Source organism: Nicotiana tomentosiformis, chromosome 4, assembly GCF_000390325.3.
Source record: "Nicotiana tomentosiformis chromosome 4, ASM39032v3, whole genome shotgun sequence".
NCBI classification, from domain to species: Eukaryota; Viridiplantae; Streptophyta; class Magnoliopsida; order Solanales; family Solanaceae; genus Nicotiana; species Nicotiana tomentosiformis.
Genome location: NC_090815.1, coordinates 403,042 through 421,122, shown reverse-complemented (window position 1 = coordinate 421,122; position 18,081 = coordinate 403,042). Strand labels below are relative to the sequence as shown.

Here is an 18,081-nt window from a genome sequence, read left to right as displayed (position 1 = left end):
AAAGAATCTTTGTGGGTTCCAGGTTTATGCAATGGTAGCTTCAAGCTAAGTGGGAGAGTCCCATCGTCTACGATTGGATTGCATAGTTTTCTACTGGTGAGGTTTCTGGTTATCGGCGTATTGATGGGTTATTACGATTAAGGAAAGAGAACCTCAGTGGCAATTTGAGCAAAGGATTTGAGGAATGTGTGCTATAATTGACCTTATTAATTCATGTTCAGGCTTTGGGAAGACTCAGAGTTTATGCTTCGTGTAGATGTAATGTACATGGAAAGTGAGACAGCCGGGTGTTTCCTTCAGAAAGTGTCCATGTGCTAGCAAGGCCTTGTAGTTGATCATGTTTGGGAACAAGTCGGAGTAAGTGACTCTCAATAACGGTCCTAGTGAATTCAAAGGTTAAAATGCGGTGCCTAAGGATTTCAAGCCCACAATATGGTTAAGAATCGAGCTTTTACAGCAGATTATGAAAAGGGGTTTGGAGTGTTCTATGATATCTTCGATTGTAGCATTTGGAAGAATGAGAGAAAATGACTTCAGATTCGTAGGGGAATTTTCAGAATGGGTGTACCGGTTTAGGATGCGAATATGCGCACAAGGAGGGTATGAGATGATTCGTGGGATTTGAGACAACATGGTCTCATGATTCAAGGCCACTCGGGGTGAATGCAGATTGAGTTCGTTATATGTTGACTGGAGTTATTATTATTTCTTAGGAAAGTTAAGAATAAATTGGGAAAAGACGGGTCGACTAACAATGGTTGAAATGGCATGATGGTGGCAATGATCAGTTCCTTCAGGGCATTGAGTTATGCATGTGATTTGTGGCGGTACGTGCGAGGCTTGATGACCACCGTAATTGATTTTATTTGGAAGAATTCAAGTATTATGGCATGTTATGTGTAGATGGATCCCGAAAGAAGTATGGTGGTTTAAACCACTACTTGGGGTTGGTATTTTTTGTGGATATGGGAATTCAGTCACATGTTGCAATGGTTCTCTTGAAATGAGTTAAGTAGAAGGTTTCTATATGATAAAGTGCTTACCCTATTAGTGGTTCAGGAGTTATGATGAAATTCTTGTACTCCTGTGCATTGGCGTGATTAAGTGCATCAAGCAGCGTTGGATTCAAAAGTTAAGGATTCAGAATTTGCGGTTTGGTGCTGACAAGGATGTCATGAGCTCGGATGAGCAGGAAAAGGATTTAGATACTTAAGTAAGATAGTATTGTTCCCGGCGTCACATAAGGTCGATGTCATATGTAAGAGGCCTTGTGTATTGAATTATGGATTCTTAATTTGCTTTACAGCTTAAGTACGGTCGATGGTATGAATGTGCAGACTCGTTGTCTGGTGTGGAAGGTCGTGGGAGCGTGTCCCACAAGAAGATTGGATAAGAGTGGCATGTAGCCACCTGCTTGAGTGAATATTGAAACCATGTATGAAGATTGTGGCGATATCGCTAATTCTAGAATTTATGCCTGGAGGGCGCTCTGTTCACTTGGTTGTGGACTGTGGAAGTTTGTTCTGGTTATGATGGTTGTTCTTGTGTGTTATGGGAAAAAGGGTTATTATGGATCCTTGAAAGGTTATTAGCCTAGTACGGTGCGATCAGAATAGGCTTGAGATCTGTGGATGGATTTAAATATGAATGTGGGCTCTATATCAGGCTGGATGTGTTCATTTTAGCATAGCGCTCCTTATGGGGGGTATTCGGACGTTGGATGTCATTTCGTCGTCGGCTATTTCATGTAATACTATATTGTGTCATGTGAGTTGTGAAACGGCTTGGTAAATTTCTTATGTGTTGAGGTTTCGCATAGCGATGGTGTTATGTGAGCAGGATGGCTCTCGAGATTTAGATTATATATCGCACCTTAGTTGTGATTGAGTTTTGTAGTGTATGGCGCTATCTGTCTCCCTAGGGATGGTATTATGCACTTAGCGTGGTTGTGTCCGATATTCGAATATTTTGTAATAATGAGCATTCTAGCTCGGTAAAAATCACCTTATATAGATTTTTATGTGTGGATCGGGTGGCACGCCGCCACGGGTATTTTGTTCAGCAACAGTGGGATGTTGATTACAGTCCCCTATATCTATTTTCTTTTATTTTGTTTTCTATTTTCTGGGGAAGGTTCATAACACCTTTTCGGTCGTTTAATTAGTTACGTGGGTTAAGTAGTTCTTTCCAGAGTTCGTTTTCCTTGCGTATCGCAATCGAGTCCCTAGCTTGTTAGAACATTGTGGCATCATAGGAGGCATTTGATCGTGTCTGAGGTGGCTTATTGTCTGAGCATCTTATATTGGGAGAGACGAGATTATTGGATCCGAGATTAGTGCGATCGGAATATATGAAGTATAGTAAAGAGCAAATACCATTATTTGGTTATAATGGGGTGATGATTCTAGTCAGGAGGAGAGACTCAATGATTTGTCGACTCGACAGTTGGTTATGAACTTCTACACGCCTCTTCCGTCGTGGCGGTATTGCAAGAGTTGGAACCAGACTTATATATGTCATAGGTGCATGGTGAACATCGAATTCGGGGAATGTCGGCTATAATGACTAGAGAATGTTATTATGGTTATGTGAATGTTGCGGTGCATGGCGTGAATTCAGCAAAGGTGTGCAGTCATGTTCTGGTACATCGTGTGGTGATTGATACGGTGTTCATATGTTGAAAGCATGCCCCGGTGGAGAATCCTGGATGTTGGAATTTGGCTCTAAGGCTTATTTGATCAAATAAAAAGGGAGAATCTTCAAATTGGCTCAAGCTAATGTGCTCAACTGAGTTGTGGTAGCACAGGTAGGTGCACGAGGTGTTAAACAGTGATTTCGGACAACTTCAGCGCAGTTCTTAGAACGTTCGGGGACGAGCGTATGTTTAAGTGGAAAAGAATGTAACAAACCTACCGGTCGTTTTGAGCCCTGGCGTGTCGTTCGGAGGTTTGAGGCCATGAGGAGCTTCACTTCAGTATTATGACTTGTACGCGTGGTCGAAATTGAAATTTCGGAAGTTTAGAGTTGATTTGGAAAGAAAATTCTCATTTCGAAAGCTTTAAGTTGGAAGAATTGACTAAGGTTGAATTTTTGAGTAAACGACCTCGGAATCGGGATTTGAAGGTTCCATCAGGTTTATATGATGATTTCGGACTTGGGCGTATGTCCGGATCGGGTTTTGGATGACCCGGGAGCGTTTTGGCACCAATTGTGGAAGTTGGCATTTTGTAAGAATTTTATAAATTTGGGTTGTAGTACATTTCAATGTTATCGATGTCCGTTTGGGATTCCGAGTCTGGGAATAGCTCCGTATGGTGATTCTGGAATTGGGAGCACGTCTGGAAGTGGATTCAGAGGCCCGTAGGTCATTTTGGAGTCATTTGGCTAAAGCTAGAAATTTGAAGGTTTATGATAAGTTTGACCGGAAGTGGACTTTTTGATATCGGTGTCGGAATCCATTCTGAAAGTTGGCGTAGGTCCATAATGTCAATTATGACTTGTGTACAAAATTTGAGGACAATCGGACGTGATTTGATAGGTTTCGGCATCTATTGTAGAAGTTGAAGTTTTAAAGTTCATTAGGTTTGAATTGGAGTGCGATTCATGATTTCGATGTTGTTGGATGTGATTTGAGGTCTCGACCAAGTTTGTGTAATGTTATGGGACTGGCTGGTATGATTGGACAGGGTCCCGGGGGCCTCGGGTGTGTTTCGGGGTGGTTTCGGATCATTTCGGGCTGTTTTGGAACTGCTGATTCTTGTGTCTGGTTTCCTTCTTCGTGAACGCGAAGGAAGTCCCGCATTCACGAAGAAGAAATTTTAGGGGTGCTGGATTTGACCTTCGTGATTGCGAAGGAGGGATCGCGAACGCGGAGAGGTGTCTGAGGAGCCTACATGAACGCGTAGAAGAAATGGAGGAGTTGGGCCTGAGGTCGCTTGGCCTTCGCGAACGCGAAGCGTGGAATGGAAACACGAACGCGAAGGAGCCGGTCAGCTGGCCATCGCGAATGCGACGAGGAGCTCGCGAACGCAAAGAGGAAATGCTGGGGCAGGAACATTTGACCTTCGCGAATACGACGCATTGGTCGCAAATGCGATGAAGAACGGGGCCTGGGCAGATTGTTTTAATTCGGGGAATTTGCTCATTTCACTCATTTCTCTCTTGGTTTGGGCGATTTTGGAGAGGCTTCAAGGGGAGAGTTTCACCATCTATGTCAAAGTAAGTGATTCTCACCTTTTGCATGTTAAATACATAGTTTATATATAGATTTAGACATGGAAATTAATATAAATTGTGGGGTTTTTGTTAGAAGACCTAGAATTTAGTATTTTTAGATTTTGACCACGAAATTGGGCATGTAATTTAGAATAAATTATATATTTGAGTTCATAATGTTATGGGTAATGTTTATCTTCAAATATTTTCGAAATCCGGGCACGTGGGCCCGAGGATGATTTTACCGATATTTCGAGCGGAGTTGGAAATGGTAGTAAATTGATTAATTATGAATATTAGAGTATATTTTGATTGGGTTACAACTTATTTGACTAATTTTGGAGCGACGGGCATCGGTTTGAGGTGTTAGGGAGGCTTTGGAACCGGTTATGGAATTCCAGAGCAGGTAAGTCTCCTTTCTAACCTTGTAAGAGGGAATTAACCCCATAGGTGAATTAAATCAATACATACTTATATTTGTGGGGGATACGTACACACGAGGTGACAAGAGTCCGTGCGTAGCTACTATTATGCTTAAGTCCTGGTAGTCTAGGACCCAAAAGCATGTTATACTTGCGATATTTGTAACCTCATTGTCAATGTAAATTTCTTAAATCATATCGTACTTGGTTAATGAATTTCAAAAAGGTTAAACATCATTTTCTTGACTTTTAAAAGAGAAATTGCCTTTTCTTGGATAATTGCCCCTTGATGAATTCTTGATTGATTGTTTGAATGTGTTATCTTTTGTGGAACAAGCCGAACGCCTCGGTAGATTAAATAGATGCATCTATGGTTCGCGCTATTCGACCCTATGGTAGTGCACAGTTTAAATATTATATTGGAATGGGCCGTACGACCTCGACATGATTTGCGTATGCTTGTATTGCTTGCCTTGAAATTTATAAATAATGATATTGCCTCCCTGGCCTGAGATAAATTGATAAATGATGCAAAAGAAAATTGGAAATCCCCTATTAACAAAAAAAAAAAGAATTATTTACCTGCTTCATGTTACTGAGTTACAGTTGCCTTATAAAAATTCATAAATTATTATATTATCGGTATATGATTGTTGGCCATTGTAAGTGTCCGAGTCGACCCCTCGTCACTACTTTTTTGAGATTAGGCGGGATACTTACTGGGTACACGTTGAATTACGTACTTATACTACACTTGCTGCATATTTTTGTGCAGGTGCATATATGTCTAGCAGCCTTGCGGGCGCAGATGTGTGGTAAATGCGGAGACTTAGGTGAGCTGCATTTTCATCTACGATCCGCAGCCAGCAGAGTCCCCTTTAAAGTTACCTATGTATTTTCCCGTGTAATTTGTATTCTGAACATGTGTTGTATTTTATTTTATCTTCCTAGTTGATGCTCATGCACTTGTGACACCGAGTTCTGGGATAATTATGGGATATTCAGTATTGGAATTGGAAAACGTTAATATTATTTCTTAAAGTTCATTTGTTACTAGTTAAAAAAAAGAAGGAAATTTATGTTTCAGAAATACTAAAATGAGAATTTAATTAACTATTTATTTTTTGGCTTGTCTGACAGCGGTGTCTGGCGCCATCACGACCTTTAATGAATTTTGGGTCATGACACCCGTGTTTATGAAAAATATGAAAATGGGATGAGACCCGTGGTTGAATGATTATGATATGAAGTGTCACATGGTAACTTTTTAATTGAAAGAATTATATTCAAAATATTTATTTGGAAGGATTTTTATTTAAAAAGATTTATTGGAAAGGATTACATTCGAAGATATTTATTTAAAGAGATTATATTTGAGAGAGATTTATTTAAAGGAAGTATATTTAAAAGATATCTATTTGAAGAAATTATATTTGAAAGAGAGTTATTTGTAAGAATTATATGTAAAAGATATTTATTGGAAAAACTTGAATTAATTGGGTGTAATTGTATTTATTATTTGATGAGCGATATTAATGGTGTTCTTGTTGTCTGCTGTGGATATCACTGGTTGTTTTACGTTGCCCTTATTGTTATTTGTTTCCTATTATTTTGTATATTATATTGCACATGTTATTAGACTAGTGAGTGTCTTGACTGTACCTCGTCTCTACTCCACTGAGGTTAGTCTTGATACTTACAGGGTACCGACCGTGGTATACTCATACTACACTTCTGCACATTTTTGTGCAGAGCCATATATTGGAGATATCGGACTTGAGCAGAGTTAAAGCGGGATCGTAAGGATTCAAGGTAGAGTTGCTTGGTTGTCGCAGTCCCTTGGAGTCTTTTTATTTCATTTTATTGTTAATTTGTAATCAAACAATATTGTATATTCGGTCCTCATGATCATTCCATGTATTCAGTTAGAGTTCGTGACTCAGTACTACCAGTCTTGGGAGGTTGTATATTCATATTTGTTCCGCTGTTAGTTTTGATTACTTATTAAATAAAATGGTTTCAAAATGTAATTGAAATCGGCTTGCCTAATCTTAGAGACTAGGTACCATCACGACGCCTGTGATGGAATTTTGGGTCATAACAAAGGGTGTTAGAGAATATTCTACATTTATTTAGAAGACTAATTTTTGGACATGCGCGTTGCGCGTTTGCTCCATACTAATTAATGAGTATAAAGTTTTAATAAATACAAATATTACATAAATATTGTTATATAATGTTATTGAGTTATAAACAAATTTAACAAATATAAATTGCGTTCACGGATGATTGTTTATCCACTTTCTTGTTATATAACATAAGTGATAGTACATATAAAAAGTTAAAGCTCATTCGGTCGAGAGTAAATATTCTACTTAGATGATTAAATTCTCGCATTCAAAATGATTGAAATATCCTAAGAATCTGAAATGATAAAATTTAAATCAAATTAGTTATATAAAATAAGTGAAAATACATATAGAAAGTTAAAAATTATTTTGGTGAGAGAATATATGCTATTTAGATTATGGTCAAATTCTCGCATTCAAAATGACTAAAATATTATAGAAACCTTAGAAAATAAAATTTAAATCAAATTTGTTATGTAATGTGCGTGAAAATACATATAATTCGAGTGAGTGAATATTTTCTATTTAGATGATCGAACTCTTGTATGCAAAATGTTAATTCACGTTTCACATTATGAAAAACAAATTATTGTTACACCCTAATAAGTTAAGAAAACAAAGAATGATAAAATAATTATTTGCATACCAAATTAAATAAAAGAAAGTAAGGCAAAAATAATTATTACATCTTAACTAAATGAATAAAAATTTGAAAAAAGTAAAATGATAGATAAATAATTAGTTAAAAAGGAACTCTTTCGCTTTTTGAATCTCGCTACTTAGGATGGGAAAATGTTAGATGGGATAATATCAAGACAAAAATTAGAACGCTCAGTTTCTAACCTGTTTAAAAGATGATTGTGGAACCAATCTTGTTAAACCGTAACGAACATGGACACTTGCAAATCTTAAAGAAGTTTAAAACATTCCCATAATTTTACTTCCTGTTTAACCTAATCTTCTTCTCACCGTTCCTTTTTATGTTTTTACTCCCATTTATTTAAGGCTCCAACCCATCTTAATTTTTTTCCCACTTAAAGCATAGAGTTACTTGCCTCTCTGTTTATATATATATATATATATATATATATATATATATATATATATATATATATATATATATATATATAAGGCAAACTGCTGAGGCTTTTGAGCTTCCAAGTTAAAAGACACGATTATTACTTAGTTGAAAAATAAAAACGGTTTTATCATTAAGAACGACTATCCATTACTTAAGTGTCTTTTGAGATTTTAATAGGAATTAAAGGTGGCTTTTAAAAGTTAGTGATGCCACATCACCTTGATTAATACCAGAATTATACTCCGTATATAATTATAGAATATAGATATAGGTTAATGATAATTGCCTTTTTATTTGCTTTTAGATTTAAATTAACCAAACTTCGTGTGAAAATTCATGTTACTTAAATGAGTGTAATAACAACGATAGTAATGAGGAGATGTATGTTGATTTGTCCAAAAATAGTATTGGTATAATATTTGCTTAAAGGGTATAAAGGTCATCTAGTTTTTGAAAGTTATTTCTAAGTATCCGATGTCAATCAATATGACTTTTTTTAGTGTGTGTGTGTGTGTGATGAATAGGAAAAATATAAGCTCAAATTGATCAATAATGAACCTATTCGACCAATTTAGTCTGATTGCAGTAAATTTAATTTATCAAAACAAAAAAGAAATAAGGTTCAAGTTCAATTCTAAGGAAGAGAAAAAAAGAACTAACTGTTTAACCTTAAAATTGTATGACTATTAGGTATATTATTTGTTGAAATTCTTTCAAAATTAATTTATTTTTCTTCCTTATGTTTAAGGTAAATATATGAAGATGACTATAAAAGAAAGTTACTAATCATGTATATGAGATCAGTAAAGGTTAGAATCTTTTAGTTTATTCTTTCTATAGAAAGAAAAAGATAATATTTAAGTGTGAAAATAAGAAAGAGTGATTGTTCGACCCATAAACATCATGAGTATTTGGTAATTTGGTTATTGAAATTCTATCCAGTAAATGACTTACTTTGCTTCCTTCTGTCCGTAATGAATTTATAAGTGACAGTGAAATAAAGAAAAAAGAAACAAAATATATAAAAATCATACCAATAATATAAAAACGTACTCAATAAACATGCATTAATTAAAGTATTATGAGAGTGGTACTTAAAAAGAACCTGCCTCTATCTTTCCCAAAGAGCAATAATGACTTCTGATTATTACTACATATTTAGATGAAAATGTTTTTCTTTTTGGGATTGGTTTTAAATGAAAAAAGGCTTATGGATGCAATATCATATGTATAACATTACTAAAACTAATGAAATGCAAGCTCATGCATATATGTTAATGGATCGGAAAAGCTACCTTATGTCAAATTACTTAATTTATCACAAGTCCATATGAAAATTGTGCTAAAAGAATATTTTTTATGAAATATATGCTTAAAGAACATGAAATCCATAATATAAGATGGTGTATCTATACATCTCACCGAGTAACAAAATAGAGATATTGCTATCGAGTATCGAATCATACAATGAAAAATAAAAAGACAAAAAGGAAAAGGAAAAAAGAAATAGAAATGAATGATATTACAAGAAATAAATTATTTAGTAAAGTTTTAAAGATCCGACGAAAGAAATAGAAGAAAATAAATAGAGTGGACCACAAATAGTTTAAAAATTAGACGGGGGTGCATGTTTCGTGAATTTCTCAAAATTTTCTTGTATCATTCGATTTATCCGTGTCACGCCCCGAACCTGGGGGGAGGGGGGAAGGACGAGACCGGAACCCGGTGCCTCACCTAACCTTGCGTACCAACTTGCGACTAAGGGACTCTGAACATATAATGTCATAATTTGGCCATGGGGCCACATTGCAAGACACTTTGCGAAGCAACATATGAAACTGAACGGAAACTAGCGCTGACTACATATCAATATAAACCTGGGCCGACAAGGCCGTCATGATTACTATAGCTGACAAACCAACAAATTATACATACCACGTCTACAAGCCCAACATACTGCACTACCTGACAGGATATGTCTACAAGCCTTTACTGATGGATGTATTGTGATCGGAACAGGGCCCCGACCTACCCATAACATATATACGTACATATAGAAGATGTACACAAAACCCTAGACCTGGCAACTCCGAAGGACGTGGAGCTTACCCATCAGGCTGAACTCGGGAAACACCTACCGAGAAGGTCTACATGTCTGTCTATCTGAACTTGCACGCATGAAATGCAGCGTCCCCAGAAAAGGGACGTCAGTACGAAATAATATACCGAGTATGTAAGGCAATAACATAACTGAAAGCTGAAACTGAACTGATAATATAATAATTGAAAGTAACTGGGAGTCAAAGATAATTTGGAGATATACTTACGTGTTGATACTGACTCAACTCCTTCAATATAGTAAGTAAAATAAATATTCGGCACTATAAGGCTCGGTACGTGTAACTGCTCGCTCATAGGCGCTCGACCATACTAGGATCTGTATCTCGGCCATCCTGGGCTCGCTCATAGGCGCTCGGACACAATAGGCTCAGTATATAACTTACCATCTGATCAGAGGTTGCGCAATAGGGGTCTGCCCATCGATTATAGCTCGATGGTGGTGAAAATATTGTAATACTGTATATATATATATATATATATACCCTATGCTCTCTTGACTGGAAGAAAATAATACTTAACGGAATATAAAGTCCCAATAAGGGAGAAAACTGTAACTTTTGAGACTAGGATAATGTGAATAAATTCATGAATACGAACTTCTCTTTATGTCTCATTATCAAACACATGTAGCTACTAGAACATGCCAAAAGTTACGAAAGGTACAACTATCGCACAACGAATGACAAGCTTATTTTGTATTAAAACGGGTAGCATCTCCCCTATAATCCTTACTTCCTCCAAATTCAAGATAACACCAACAACACCAAAAATAATAATAACAGTAAATATATATATATATATATATATATATATATATATATATATATATATATATATATATATATATATATATATATTATTTTCCAACCTTATATATACCATAAAATACTACAAAACAGCCCAACATACCCCAATCTCTTCATACACAAAACGACTACCGTAGTAGTGTCAAACAACCCGAAAATATTACGACGAACGAATAGCCCACCACCCTTCATTTATATGGTGTTTATACACACACTTCCTCCTCCAAAACCCCACAAAACAGTAGTAAAACACGCAGCCAAACAGCAACACAAAACAATCCACAAAACAGTCTGCTACAAGTGAATAACTCGAACTCACGACTTCCGATCACCGTCCCGTGAGTTCTTACAAATATAGAATGACTTACTATGAATTTAAAGCAGAAAAAATGGATTAAATAGAGCAGTAAACCTACCTTATTTGTTGGATAACTCAGCTCCTATCTTGGTTCTTCAAACTCTATGTTTTTACCTCCAATTAGAACTTGATCGGGAGAAAAAATCAATTGGGGTTTGTGGGAAACTTTTGGGAGGATTTTTGCCCAACTTATGTCTGGTTATTATGCCCTATTATCAGTCTAATATATGAAGGAGATAGTCCTTTAAAAAGGCCTCTTTGGACGACCCGAACTGGCCCATTTTTTGGACGACCCGAACTGGCCCATTTTTGGATTCTCGTTTAAGCAAGTAGGTGACAGTCTGTGTAGTCTCGCAAAAATGCCCATATCTCTCTACTCCGATATCGTATTGACAAATGGTTTAATGTGTTACAAAATAGACTCATAGATCTTTAATTCGATTGGCAGAACACCCCATAAATCTAAGTATATTGGGATAAAATCAGTTACATTTGACCCAAAGTTTCAGTAAAACTTATGAACGTAACTTGTGATGACTTTCATTGACTTTTGTTCCATCAGTCGCTTGACTTCAAAATATAACACACGACTATCATACGACTAACATAACTCATAACATAACCTCTTTATCATGTTAAACACCCTGGTCTTACCCCAAAAGTATATGTTACAACATTCCCGACTTGTCAACTTTTGACGAAACATTATTTTCTTCAATTCCTTTAGCTTTTGAACCTTCTAACCCTCTTTGTACTTGTTGTTCATGATATTCAATAGTTGTAACCTCTGAGGTAACATGATTAACTTACTTTATATATTTTCAAAGATGATCTCATTTTTGGTCCTACATTAGTTTGCTCACGACGCAGTTTTACGTATGAAAATATAGGGTGTAACATCATTCCCCCCTTGGAAACATTCTTCCTCGAATGTTTACTCTTAGAGACTTTGGAAATGTTTTGCCAGAGTCTCCTTCGCACACTAGACTAAAACCAACCTACACGCATCCAAAAAATATACTATGCATGCCATACATGGCCAATGTCTATAAATAGCAACACTTTGCCTCACATAGTCGTAATAAATACTTAAAGTCGGGAAATAAGAGCTTACTTGATAACCTAATAGCCTGAATAGAGTTGTGTTGTAGCATCCCATCTCGAGCCATATCTTCCGTTTGAAATAGGTGGGGTATTTAGACTTTATTTCTACCTCCGCTCCCTATGTCATCTCTTCCACATTCTTGCTTCTCCATAAAACCTTCACGGAGGTTACCTCCTTATTTCGTAGCTTGCGGATTTGTCGGTCTAGGATGGAAAATGGAATTTCTATGTATGAAAAGTCCTCTGTAATCTGTACATCATACTTGGGCACCACTCTGGTAGGATCACCAATGCACTTCCATAGCATTGATACGTGAAACACAGGATGGACTGACTCCAATTCTGAGGGAAATTCCAACTCATAAGCTACTTGGCCCACTCTCCGAATGATCCTATAAGGCCCAATATACCGTGGGCTAAGATTGACTTTCTTGCCAAACCTCATCACGCCCTTCATAAGGGATACCTTTAAGAATACCCGGTCATTAACCTCGAATTCTAGGTCTTGTCGCCGCACGTCAGAATATGACTTCTGACAACTCTGGGCTATCAACAGTCGCTCCCGGATAGGCTTTACTTTCTCTACGGCTTGCTGAACTAGGTCTAGCCCATGTAACCCAGATTCTCCAACATCAAACCACCCTATAGAAGATCTGCACTTACGCCCATACAAAGCCTCGTACAAATCCATCTGGATACTGGAGTGGTAACTGTTATTATATGCAAAACTTGACAAGAGGTAGATGTTCATCCCAACTTCATTTAAAGTCCAACACACATGCTCGTAACATATCCTCGAGCGTCTGAATTGTGCGCTCGGCTTGTTCATCAGTCTGTGAATGAAAAGTTGTGCTGAGATTCACCTAAGTCCCTAGACCTCTCTGAAATGACCTCCAAAAATGTGCTATAAACTGGGCCCCACGGTAAGATATAATAGATACTGGTACTCCGTGTAGCCGCACTATCTCCTTAATATATAACTTTGCATAATCTTCTGTTGTATATGTAGATCTGACTGGTAGAAAATGAGCTAATTTCGTGAGCCTATCAACTATCACCCATATAGAATCAAACTTACGATGAGAATGAGGTAAACCCGTGACAAAGTCCATGTTTATTGCCTCTCATTTCCATGTCGGGATCTCTATAGTCTGCATTAGCCCTCCGGGCTTCTGATGCTCTACCTTCACCTGCTGGCAACTAGGACAATGGGCGACAAACTCAACGCTGTTCCTTTTCATATTGTTCCACCAGTACATATCCTTAATGCCATGATATATCTTCGTCGACCCAAGATGAATAGAGTACCACGAATAATGTGCCTATGACATAATCCTGTCTCATAGCCCTGCTACATCTGGAACACATAGACGACCCCTGTATCTGAGAACCCCATCTCCCTTGAGCTCTAACAACGGCTTCTTCTGCTGCGGAACTCGCTCTCTCAACTCGACCAACTCTGGGTCCTCGTACTACCTTTCCTTCACTTCAGCTATGAGAGATGATTTTGGAGTATGACTCCACCATCATCGGAATCTACTAACTGAAGCCCCAAACAAGCGAACTGATGAATCTCTCTAGTTAATTATCTTTTCTCAGCCTCTACATGTTCTAAGCTACCCATAGATCGTCGACTTAAGGCATCTGCTACAAAATTAGCTTTCCCTGGATGGTAGAGAATGTTAACATCGTAATCTTTCAATAACTCAAGCCATCACCTCTGTCGCAAATTCAACTCTTTTTGCTTGAAGATATATTGCAGGCTTTTATGATCTGTAAATACATCAACATGAACACCATATAAATAATGTCGCCATATCTTAAGTGCATGGACAACCACAACTAACTCTAGGTCGTGGGTTGGATAATTCTTCTCGTGTTTCCTTAACTGCCTTGAAGCATACGCAATTACCTTCCTATGTTGCAAAAGGACACATCCTAACCCGACACCTGAGGCATCACAATACACGACATAACCCTCTGGAAGTGTTAGAACTGGCGCTGGGGTCAACCTATTCTTAAGCTCTTGGAAACTCCGCTCGCAAGCCTCATTCCACTGAAACTTAGTTTCTTTCTGCGTCAACTTCGTCAATGGTGCCGAAAGGGAAGAAAACGCCTCTACGAACCTACAATAGTATCCTACTAAGCCTAGAAAGCTGCGAACCTCTGTCGGAGTGGTAGGTCTAGGCCAAGATTTCACGGCCTCAATCTTTTGAGTGTCTACCTTTATACCTTCATCGGACACAATATGCCCCAAGAATGCGACAGACTTCAACCGGAATTCACATTTAGAAAACTTCGCATACAACTTATGATCACAGAGGGTTTGGAGTACCGCTCGCAGGTGGTCCGCATGCTCATCCTCTGAACTTGAATAAACCAGAATATCATCAATAAATACTATCACGAACAAATCTAAAAATGGATGGAATAGGATATTGATCAATTCCATAAATACGGCGGGTGCATTCGTCAACCTAAAGGACATGAAAAGGAACTGGAAATGGCCATATCGAGTCCTGAAGGCTGTCTTCGGAATATCTTTCTCCCGAACTCTGACCTGGTGGTATCTCGACCTCAAATCTATCTTTGAAAAGAATCTAGCCCCTGCAACTGATCAAACAAGTCATCGATCCTTGGAAGTGGATACTTATTCTTAATAGTTACCTTGTTCACCTGCTTATAATCGATACACATCCTCAGCGAGCCGCCTTTCTTCCGCACAAACAGTACCGGTGCACCCCAAGGTGATGTACTGGGCCGGATGAAATCTTTCTCCAGCAAATCTTTTAACTGCTCCTTCAAATCCTTCAATTCGGCAGGTGCCATTATATACGGAGGGATGGATATTGGTTGAAGCAAATCGATGCTAAAATCAATCTCTCGCTCTGGAGAAATACCTGAAAGCTCATTTGGAAACACATCTGCATACTCTTTGACTACGAGAATAGACTGAAGTGTAGGTATCATAGCATCTGCATCTCTAACTCGTACAATATGATAAATGCACCCTTTTGCGATCATTTTCCTTGCCTTTAGATAGGAAATAAACCTACCTCTGGGTGTCGCTGTATTACCTACCCATTCAAGGACTGGCTCACCCGGAAAATGAAATCTGGCTTTCTTTGCTTGGCTATCAACTGTGGCATAGCAAGATGCCAACCAATCCATGCCCATGATAGCATCAAAATCCATCATCTTTAGCTCAAATAGGTTGGATGAGGTCTTATGACTACAAGTTGTCACCATACAACCTTGGTAAACTCGTCTAGCAATAATCGGTTCTCCGACCGGTGTAGATACCGCAAAAAGATCACTTAGTATTTCAGGCACTATAGCAAACTTACCCGTGACAAATGGGGTAATATACGATAAAGTAGATCCTAGTTCTATCAAGGCATAAGTATCGTGAGAGCAAATGGTCAATATACCTGTCAGAACGTCTGGTGAAGACTCCTGGTCCTGTCGACCTGCTAAAGCATAGATACGGTTCTGATTACCACCTGAACTGGTACCTCTACCTCTGCCTTGACCTTTACGAGCCGAAGATTGAGATTCGCGCCCTAAATGATGCATGGACATGGATGATCCTGTTGCTGAACTCGCTGGTTGTGCCATACCCCCAGAATCTCTATTTTGGCAATTCGCATCATATGCCCCGGACGCCCACATGTATAACAAGCATCAGAACCTGCTCAGCATTGGCCCAAGTGTCCTCTACCACAGATGTCACACCGCGGCGGAAATGACCACGTCTGCCTTGAATCTCTATGTCGTTGCAAACTCGATGCCCGTAAGCTCTCACCTGGTCCTGACTGAGTATAGCGGTCATACCTGTAATCCTGTAACTGAGGTAGCGGAGGCCTAGGTAGCTGTCCGAAGTACTAGGGCCTATAACTACCCTGAGACTGCTCCTGAGACCTGGGAAATCTCATCCTCCTACGCTACCCTTGCTGAGTCCTCTTTGTACCCTGCTACCGAGGCCTACCCCTTTCTATATTCTGAGCGAATGCCTGAATCCGAGAGATATCCATACTATCCTGCAATGCAGCCGTGGCTCATGCCCCGGTCAACTATGGGGCTAACCCTACTATAACGTTGTGGATCTTGTCCTGCATAGTGGCAACTATGGATGGTGCATATCTAGCCAATGAGTCAAAACAGAGACTATACTCTCGAACACTCTTATTGCCCTGCTTGAGGGCTAGAAACTGATCGACCCAAACCTGTCGGATCTCCTGCGGTAAGTACTAGTCCAGGAAGGCAACTAAAAAATTCTCCCAACTAGCTGGAGGTGTATCACATGCCCTGGACCTCTCCCATCCCTCGTACCAAAGGATGGCTATATCTCGGAGTTGAAAAGCTGCTAGCTCAAGTGCCTCTTTCTCTATGGCATGCACAACCCGAAAGATCCTATGAAGCTGATCTATGAAATCTTGTGGGTCTTCCCTCTGATCTGTCCCCTTGAACTCTGGGGGACTCAAAGCAATAAACTCTTGGACCCTTGAACTCCCAAACCCCTCAGAAGATCCTACATTAGCTAATGCCCTAGCTTGTTGCTGGGTAGCTACCAACTGTGTCAACAGATGCACCGCATTCCTCAAGTCTTCATCTGATGGAAGTGGATGGGGAACTAGGTGTGCGGTATCCCTAGGAATCTCCTTAGGTGGTGGAGGAGCCGGTAATGGCTGAGTAGGGGTCTCGCCCTGGGCCTTAGACTGGGACCCATCTACTGAGGGTACCCTGCTGGTTCCCTCACCTGTTGCTGCATCTCCTCTCTCGCTATCCGTAGTCTTCCTAGTCACTGTCATCTGTGTATGGAACACCAACACGTAAGTTTAACTCAAATATCCTATAACTCAATTCTACATCACGATTTAGATTTTAAAGAAGAGAAACCAACTCCTAAATGCCCTGTAGTTCCCTCTTTATATAATGTGGTGCACAACACATCTATAAACAAGACCCTACTAGACACGACTTGTAGACTCCCTAGGACAGAACTGCTCTGATACTAAGTTTTTCATACCCCGAACCTGGGGGGCGAGACCGACACCCGGTGCCTCACCTAACCTAGCATACCAACTTGCGACTAAGGGACTCTGAACATATAACGTCATAATTTGGCCATGTGGCCACATTGTGAAGCAACATATAAAACTGAATGGAAACTAGCGCTGACTAAACATCAATATAACCCTGGGCCGACAAGGCCGTCATGACTACTATAGCTGATAAACTAATAAATTATACAAATGTCACGACCCAAACTAACCTCTGTCATGATGGCGCCTATCGTGGAACTAGGCAAGCCGACTCATTTCCAAAACAAACCGATATTTTCATTTCAAAGATAATTCCAAGGTTATTTAACATAAACCTTCATTTAAAGAGTTCAAATCAAAGAAAAACATAAGTGCGGAAAAGAAAAGGCCCGACATCGGGGTGTCACTAGTCATGAGCATATACCACAATCTGTCTAACAATGTCAAGGCTAACTCAGCCCGGAAAATAGCTAAATATAACTAGAGGAAGATAAGAGGGAGAAGAGCAGGGGCTGCGATCACCAAACAGCTACCTTGCTATCTCCAAGAAATAAATCTGCAACGAGAACACTCAATAACCGTTACCGTGTCCAACTACACCTGAATCTGCACACAAGGTGCATGGAGTAATGTGAGTACGCCAACTCAGTAAGTAACAACAATAAATAAAGACTGGGTAGTAGTGACGAGCAATAAAGCATATAACGTTCATATCAGGAAATCTCAGTAAAATACCGCATGCTCTTAAAAATCAGGATTTGAATCAAACATCTCGTTTAAACCCAGTTCCAGTAAAAATC

General features: G+C 38.9%; 1 protein-coding gene across 1 annotated transcript; it reads right to left on the bottom strand.

Annotated features, from left to right (window-relative positions):
- Positions 1 to 16,486: 16,486 nt before the first annotated feature.
- LOC138909148 (uncharacterized) lies at positions 16,487 to 17,047 on the bottom strand. Its single transcript, XM_070200331.1, has one exon. The coding sequence runs from the start codon at positions 17,045 to 17,047 to the stop codon at positions 16,487 to 16,489; it is 561 nt and encodes a 186-aa protein (XP_070056432.1).
- Positions 17,048 to 18,081: the final 1,034 nt, after the last annotated feature.

Coding starts and splice junctions, on each gene's coding strand:
- LOC138909148 (XM_070200331.1), bottom strand. CDS start 17,047: ATGACAGTGACTAGGAAGACTACGGATAGCGAGAGAGGAGATGCAGCA.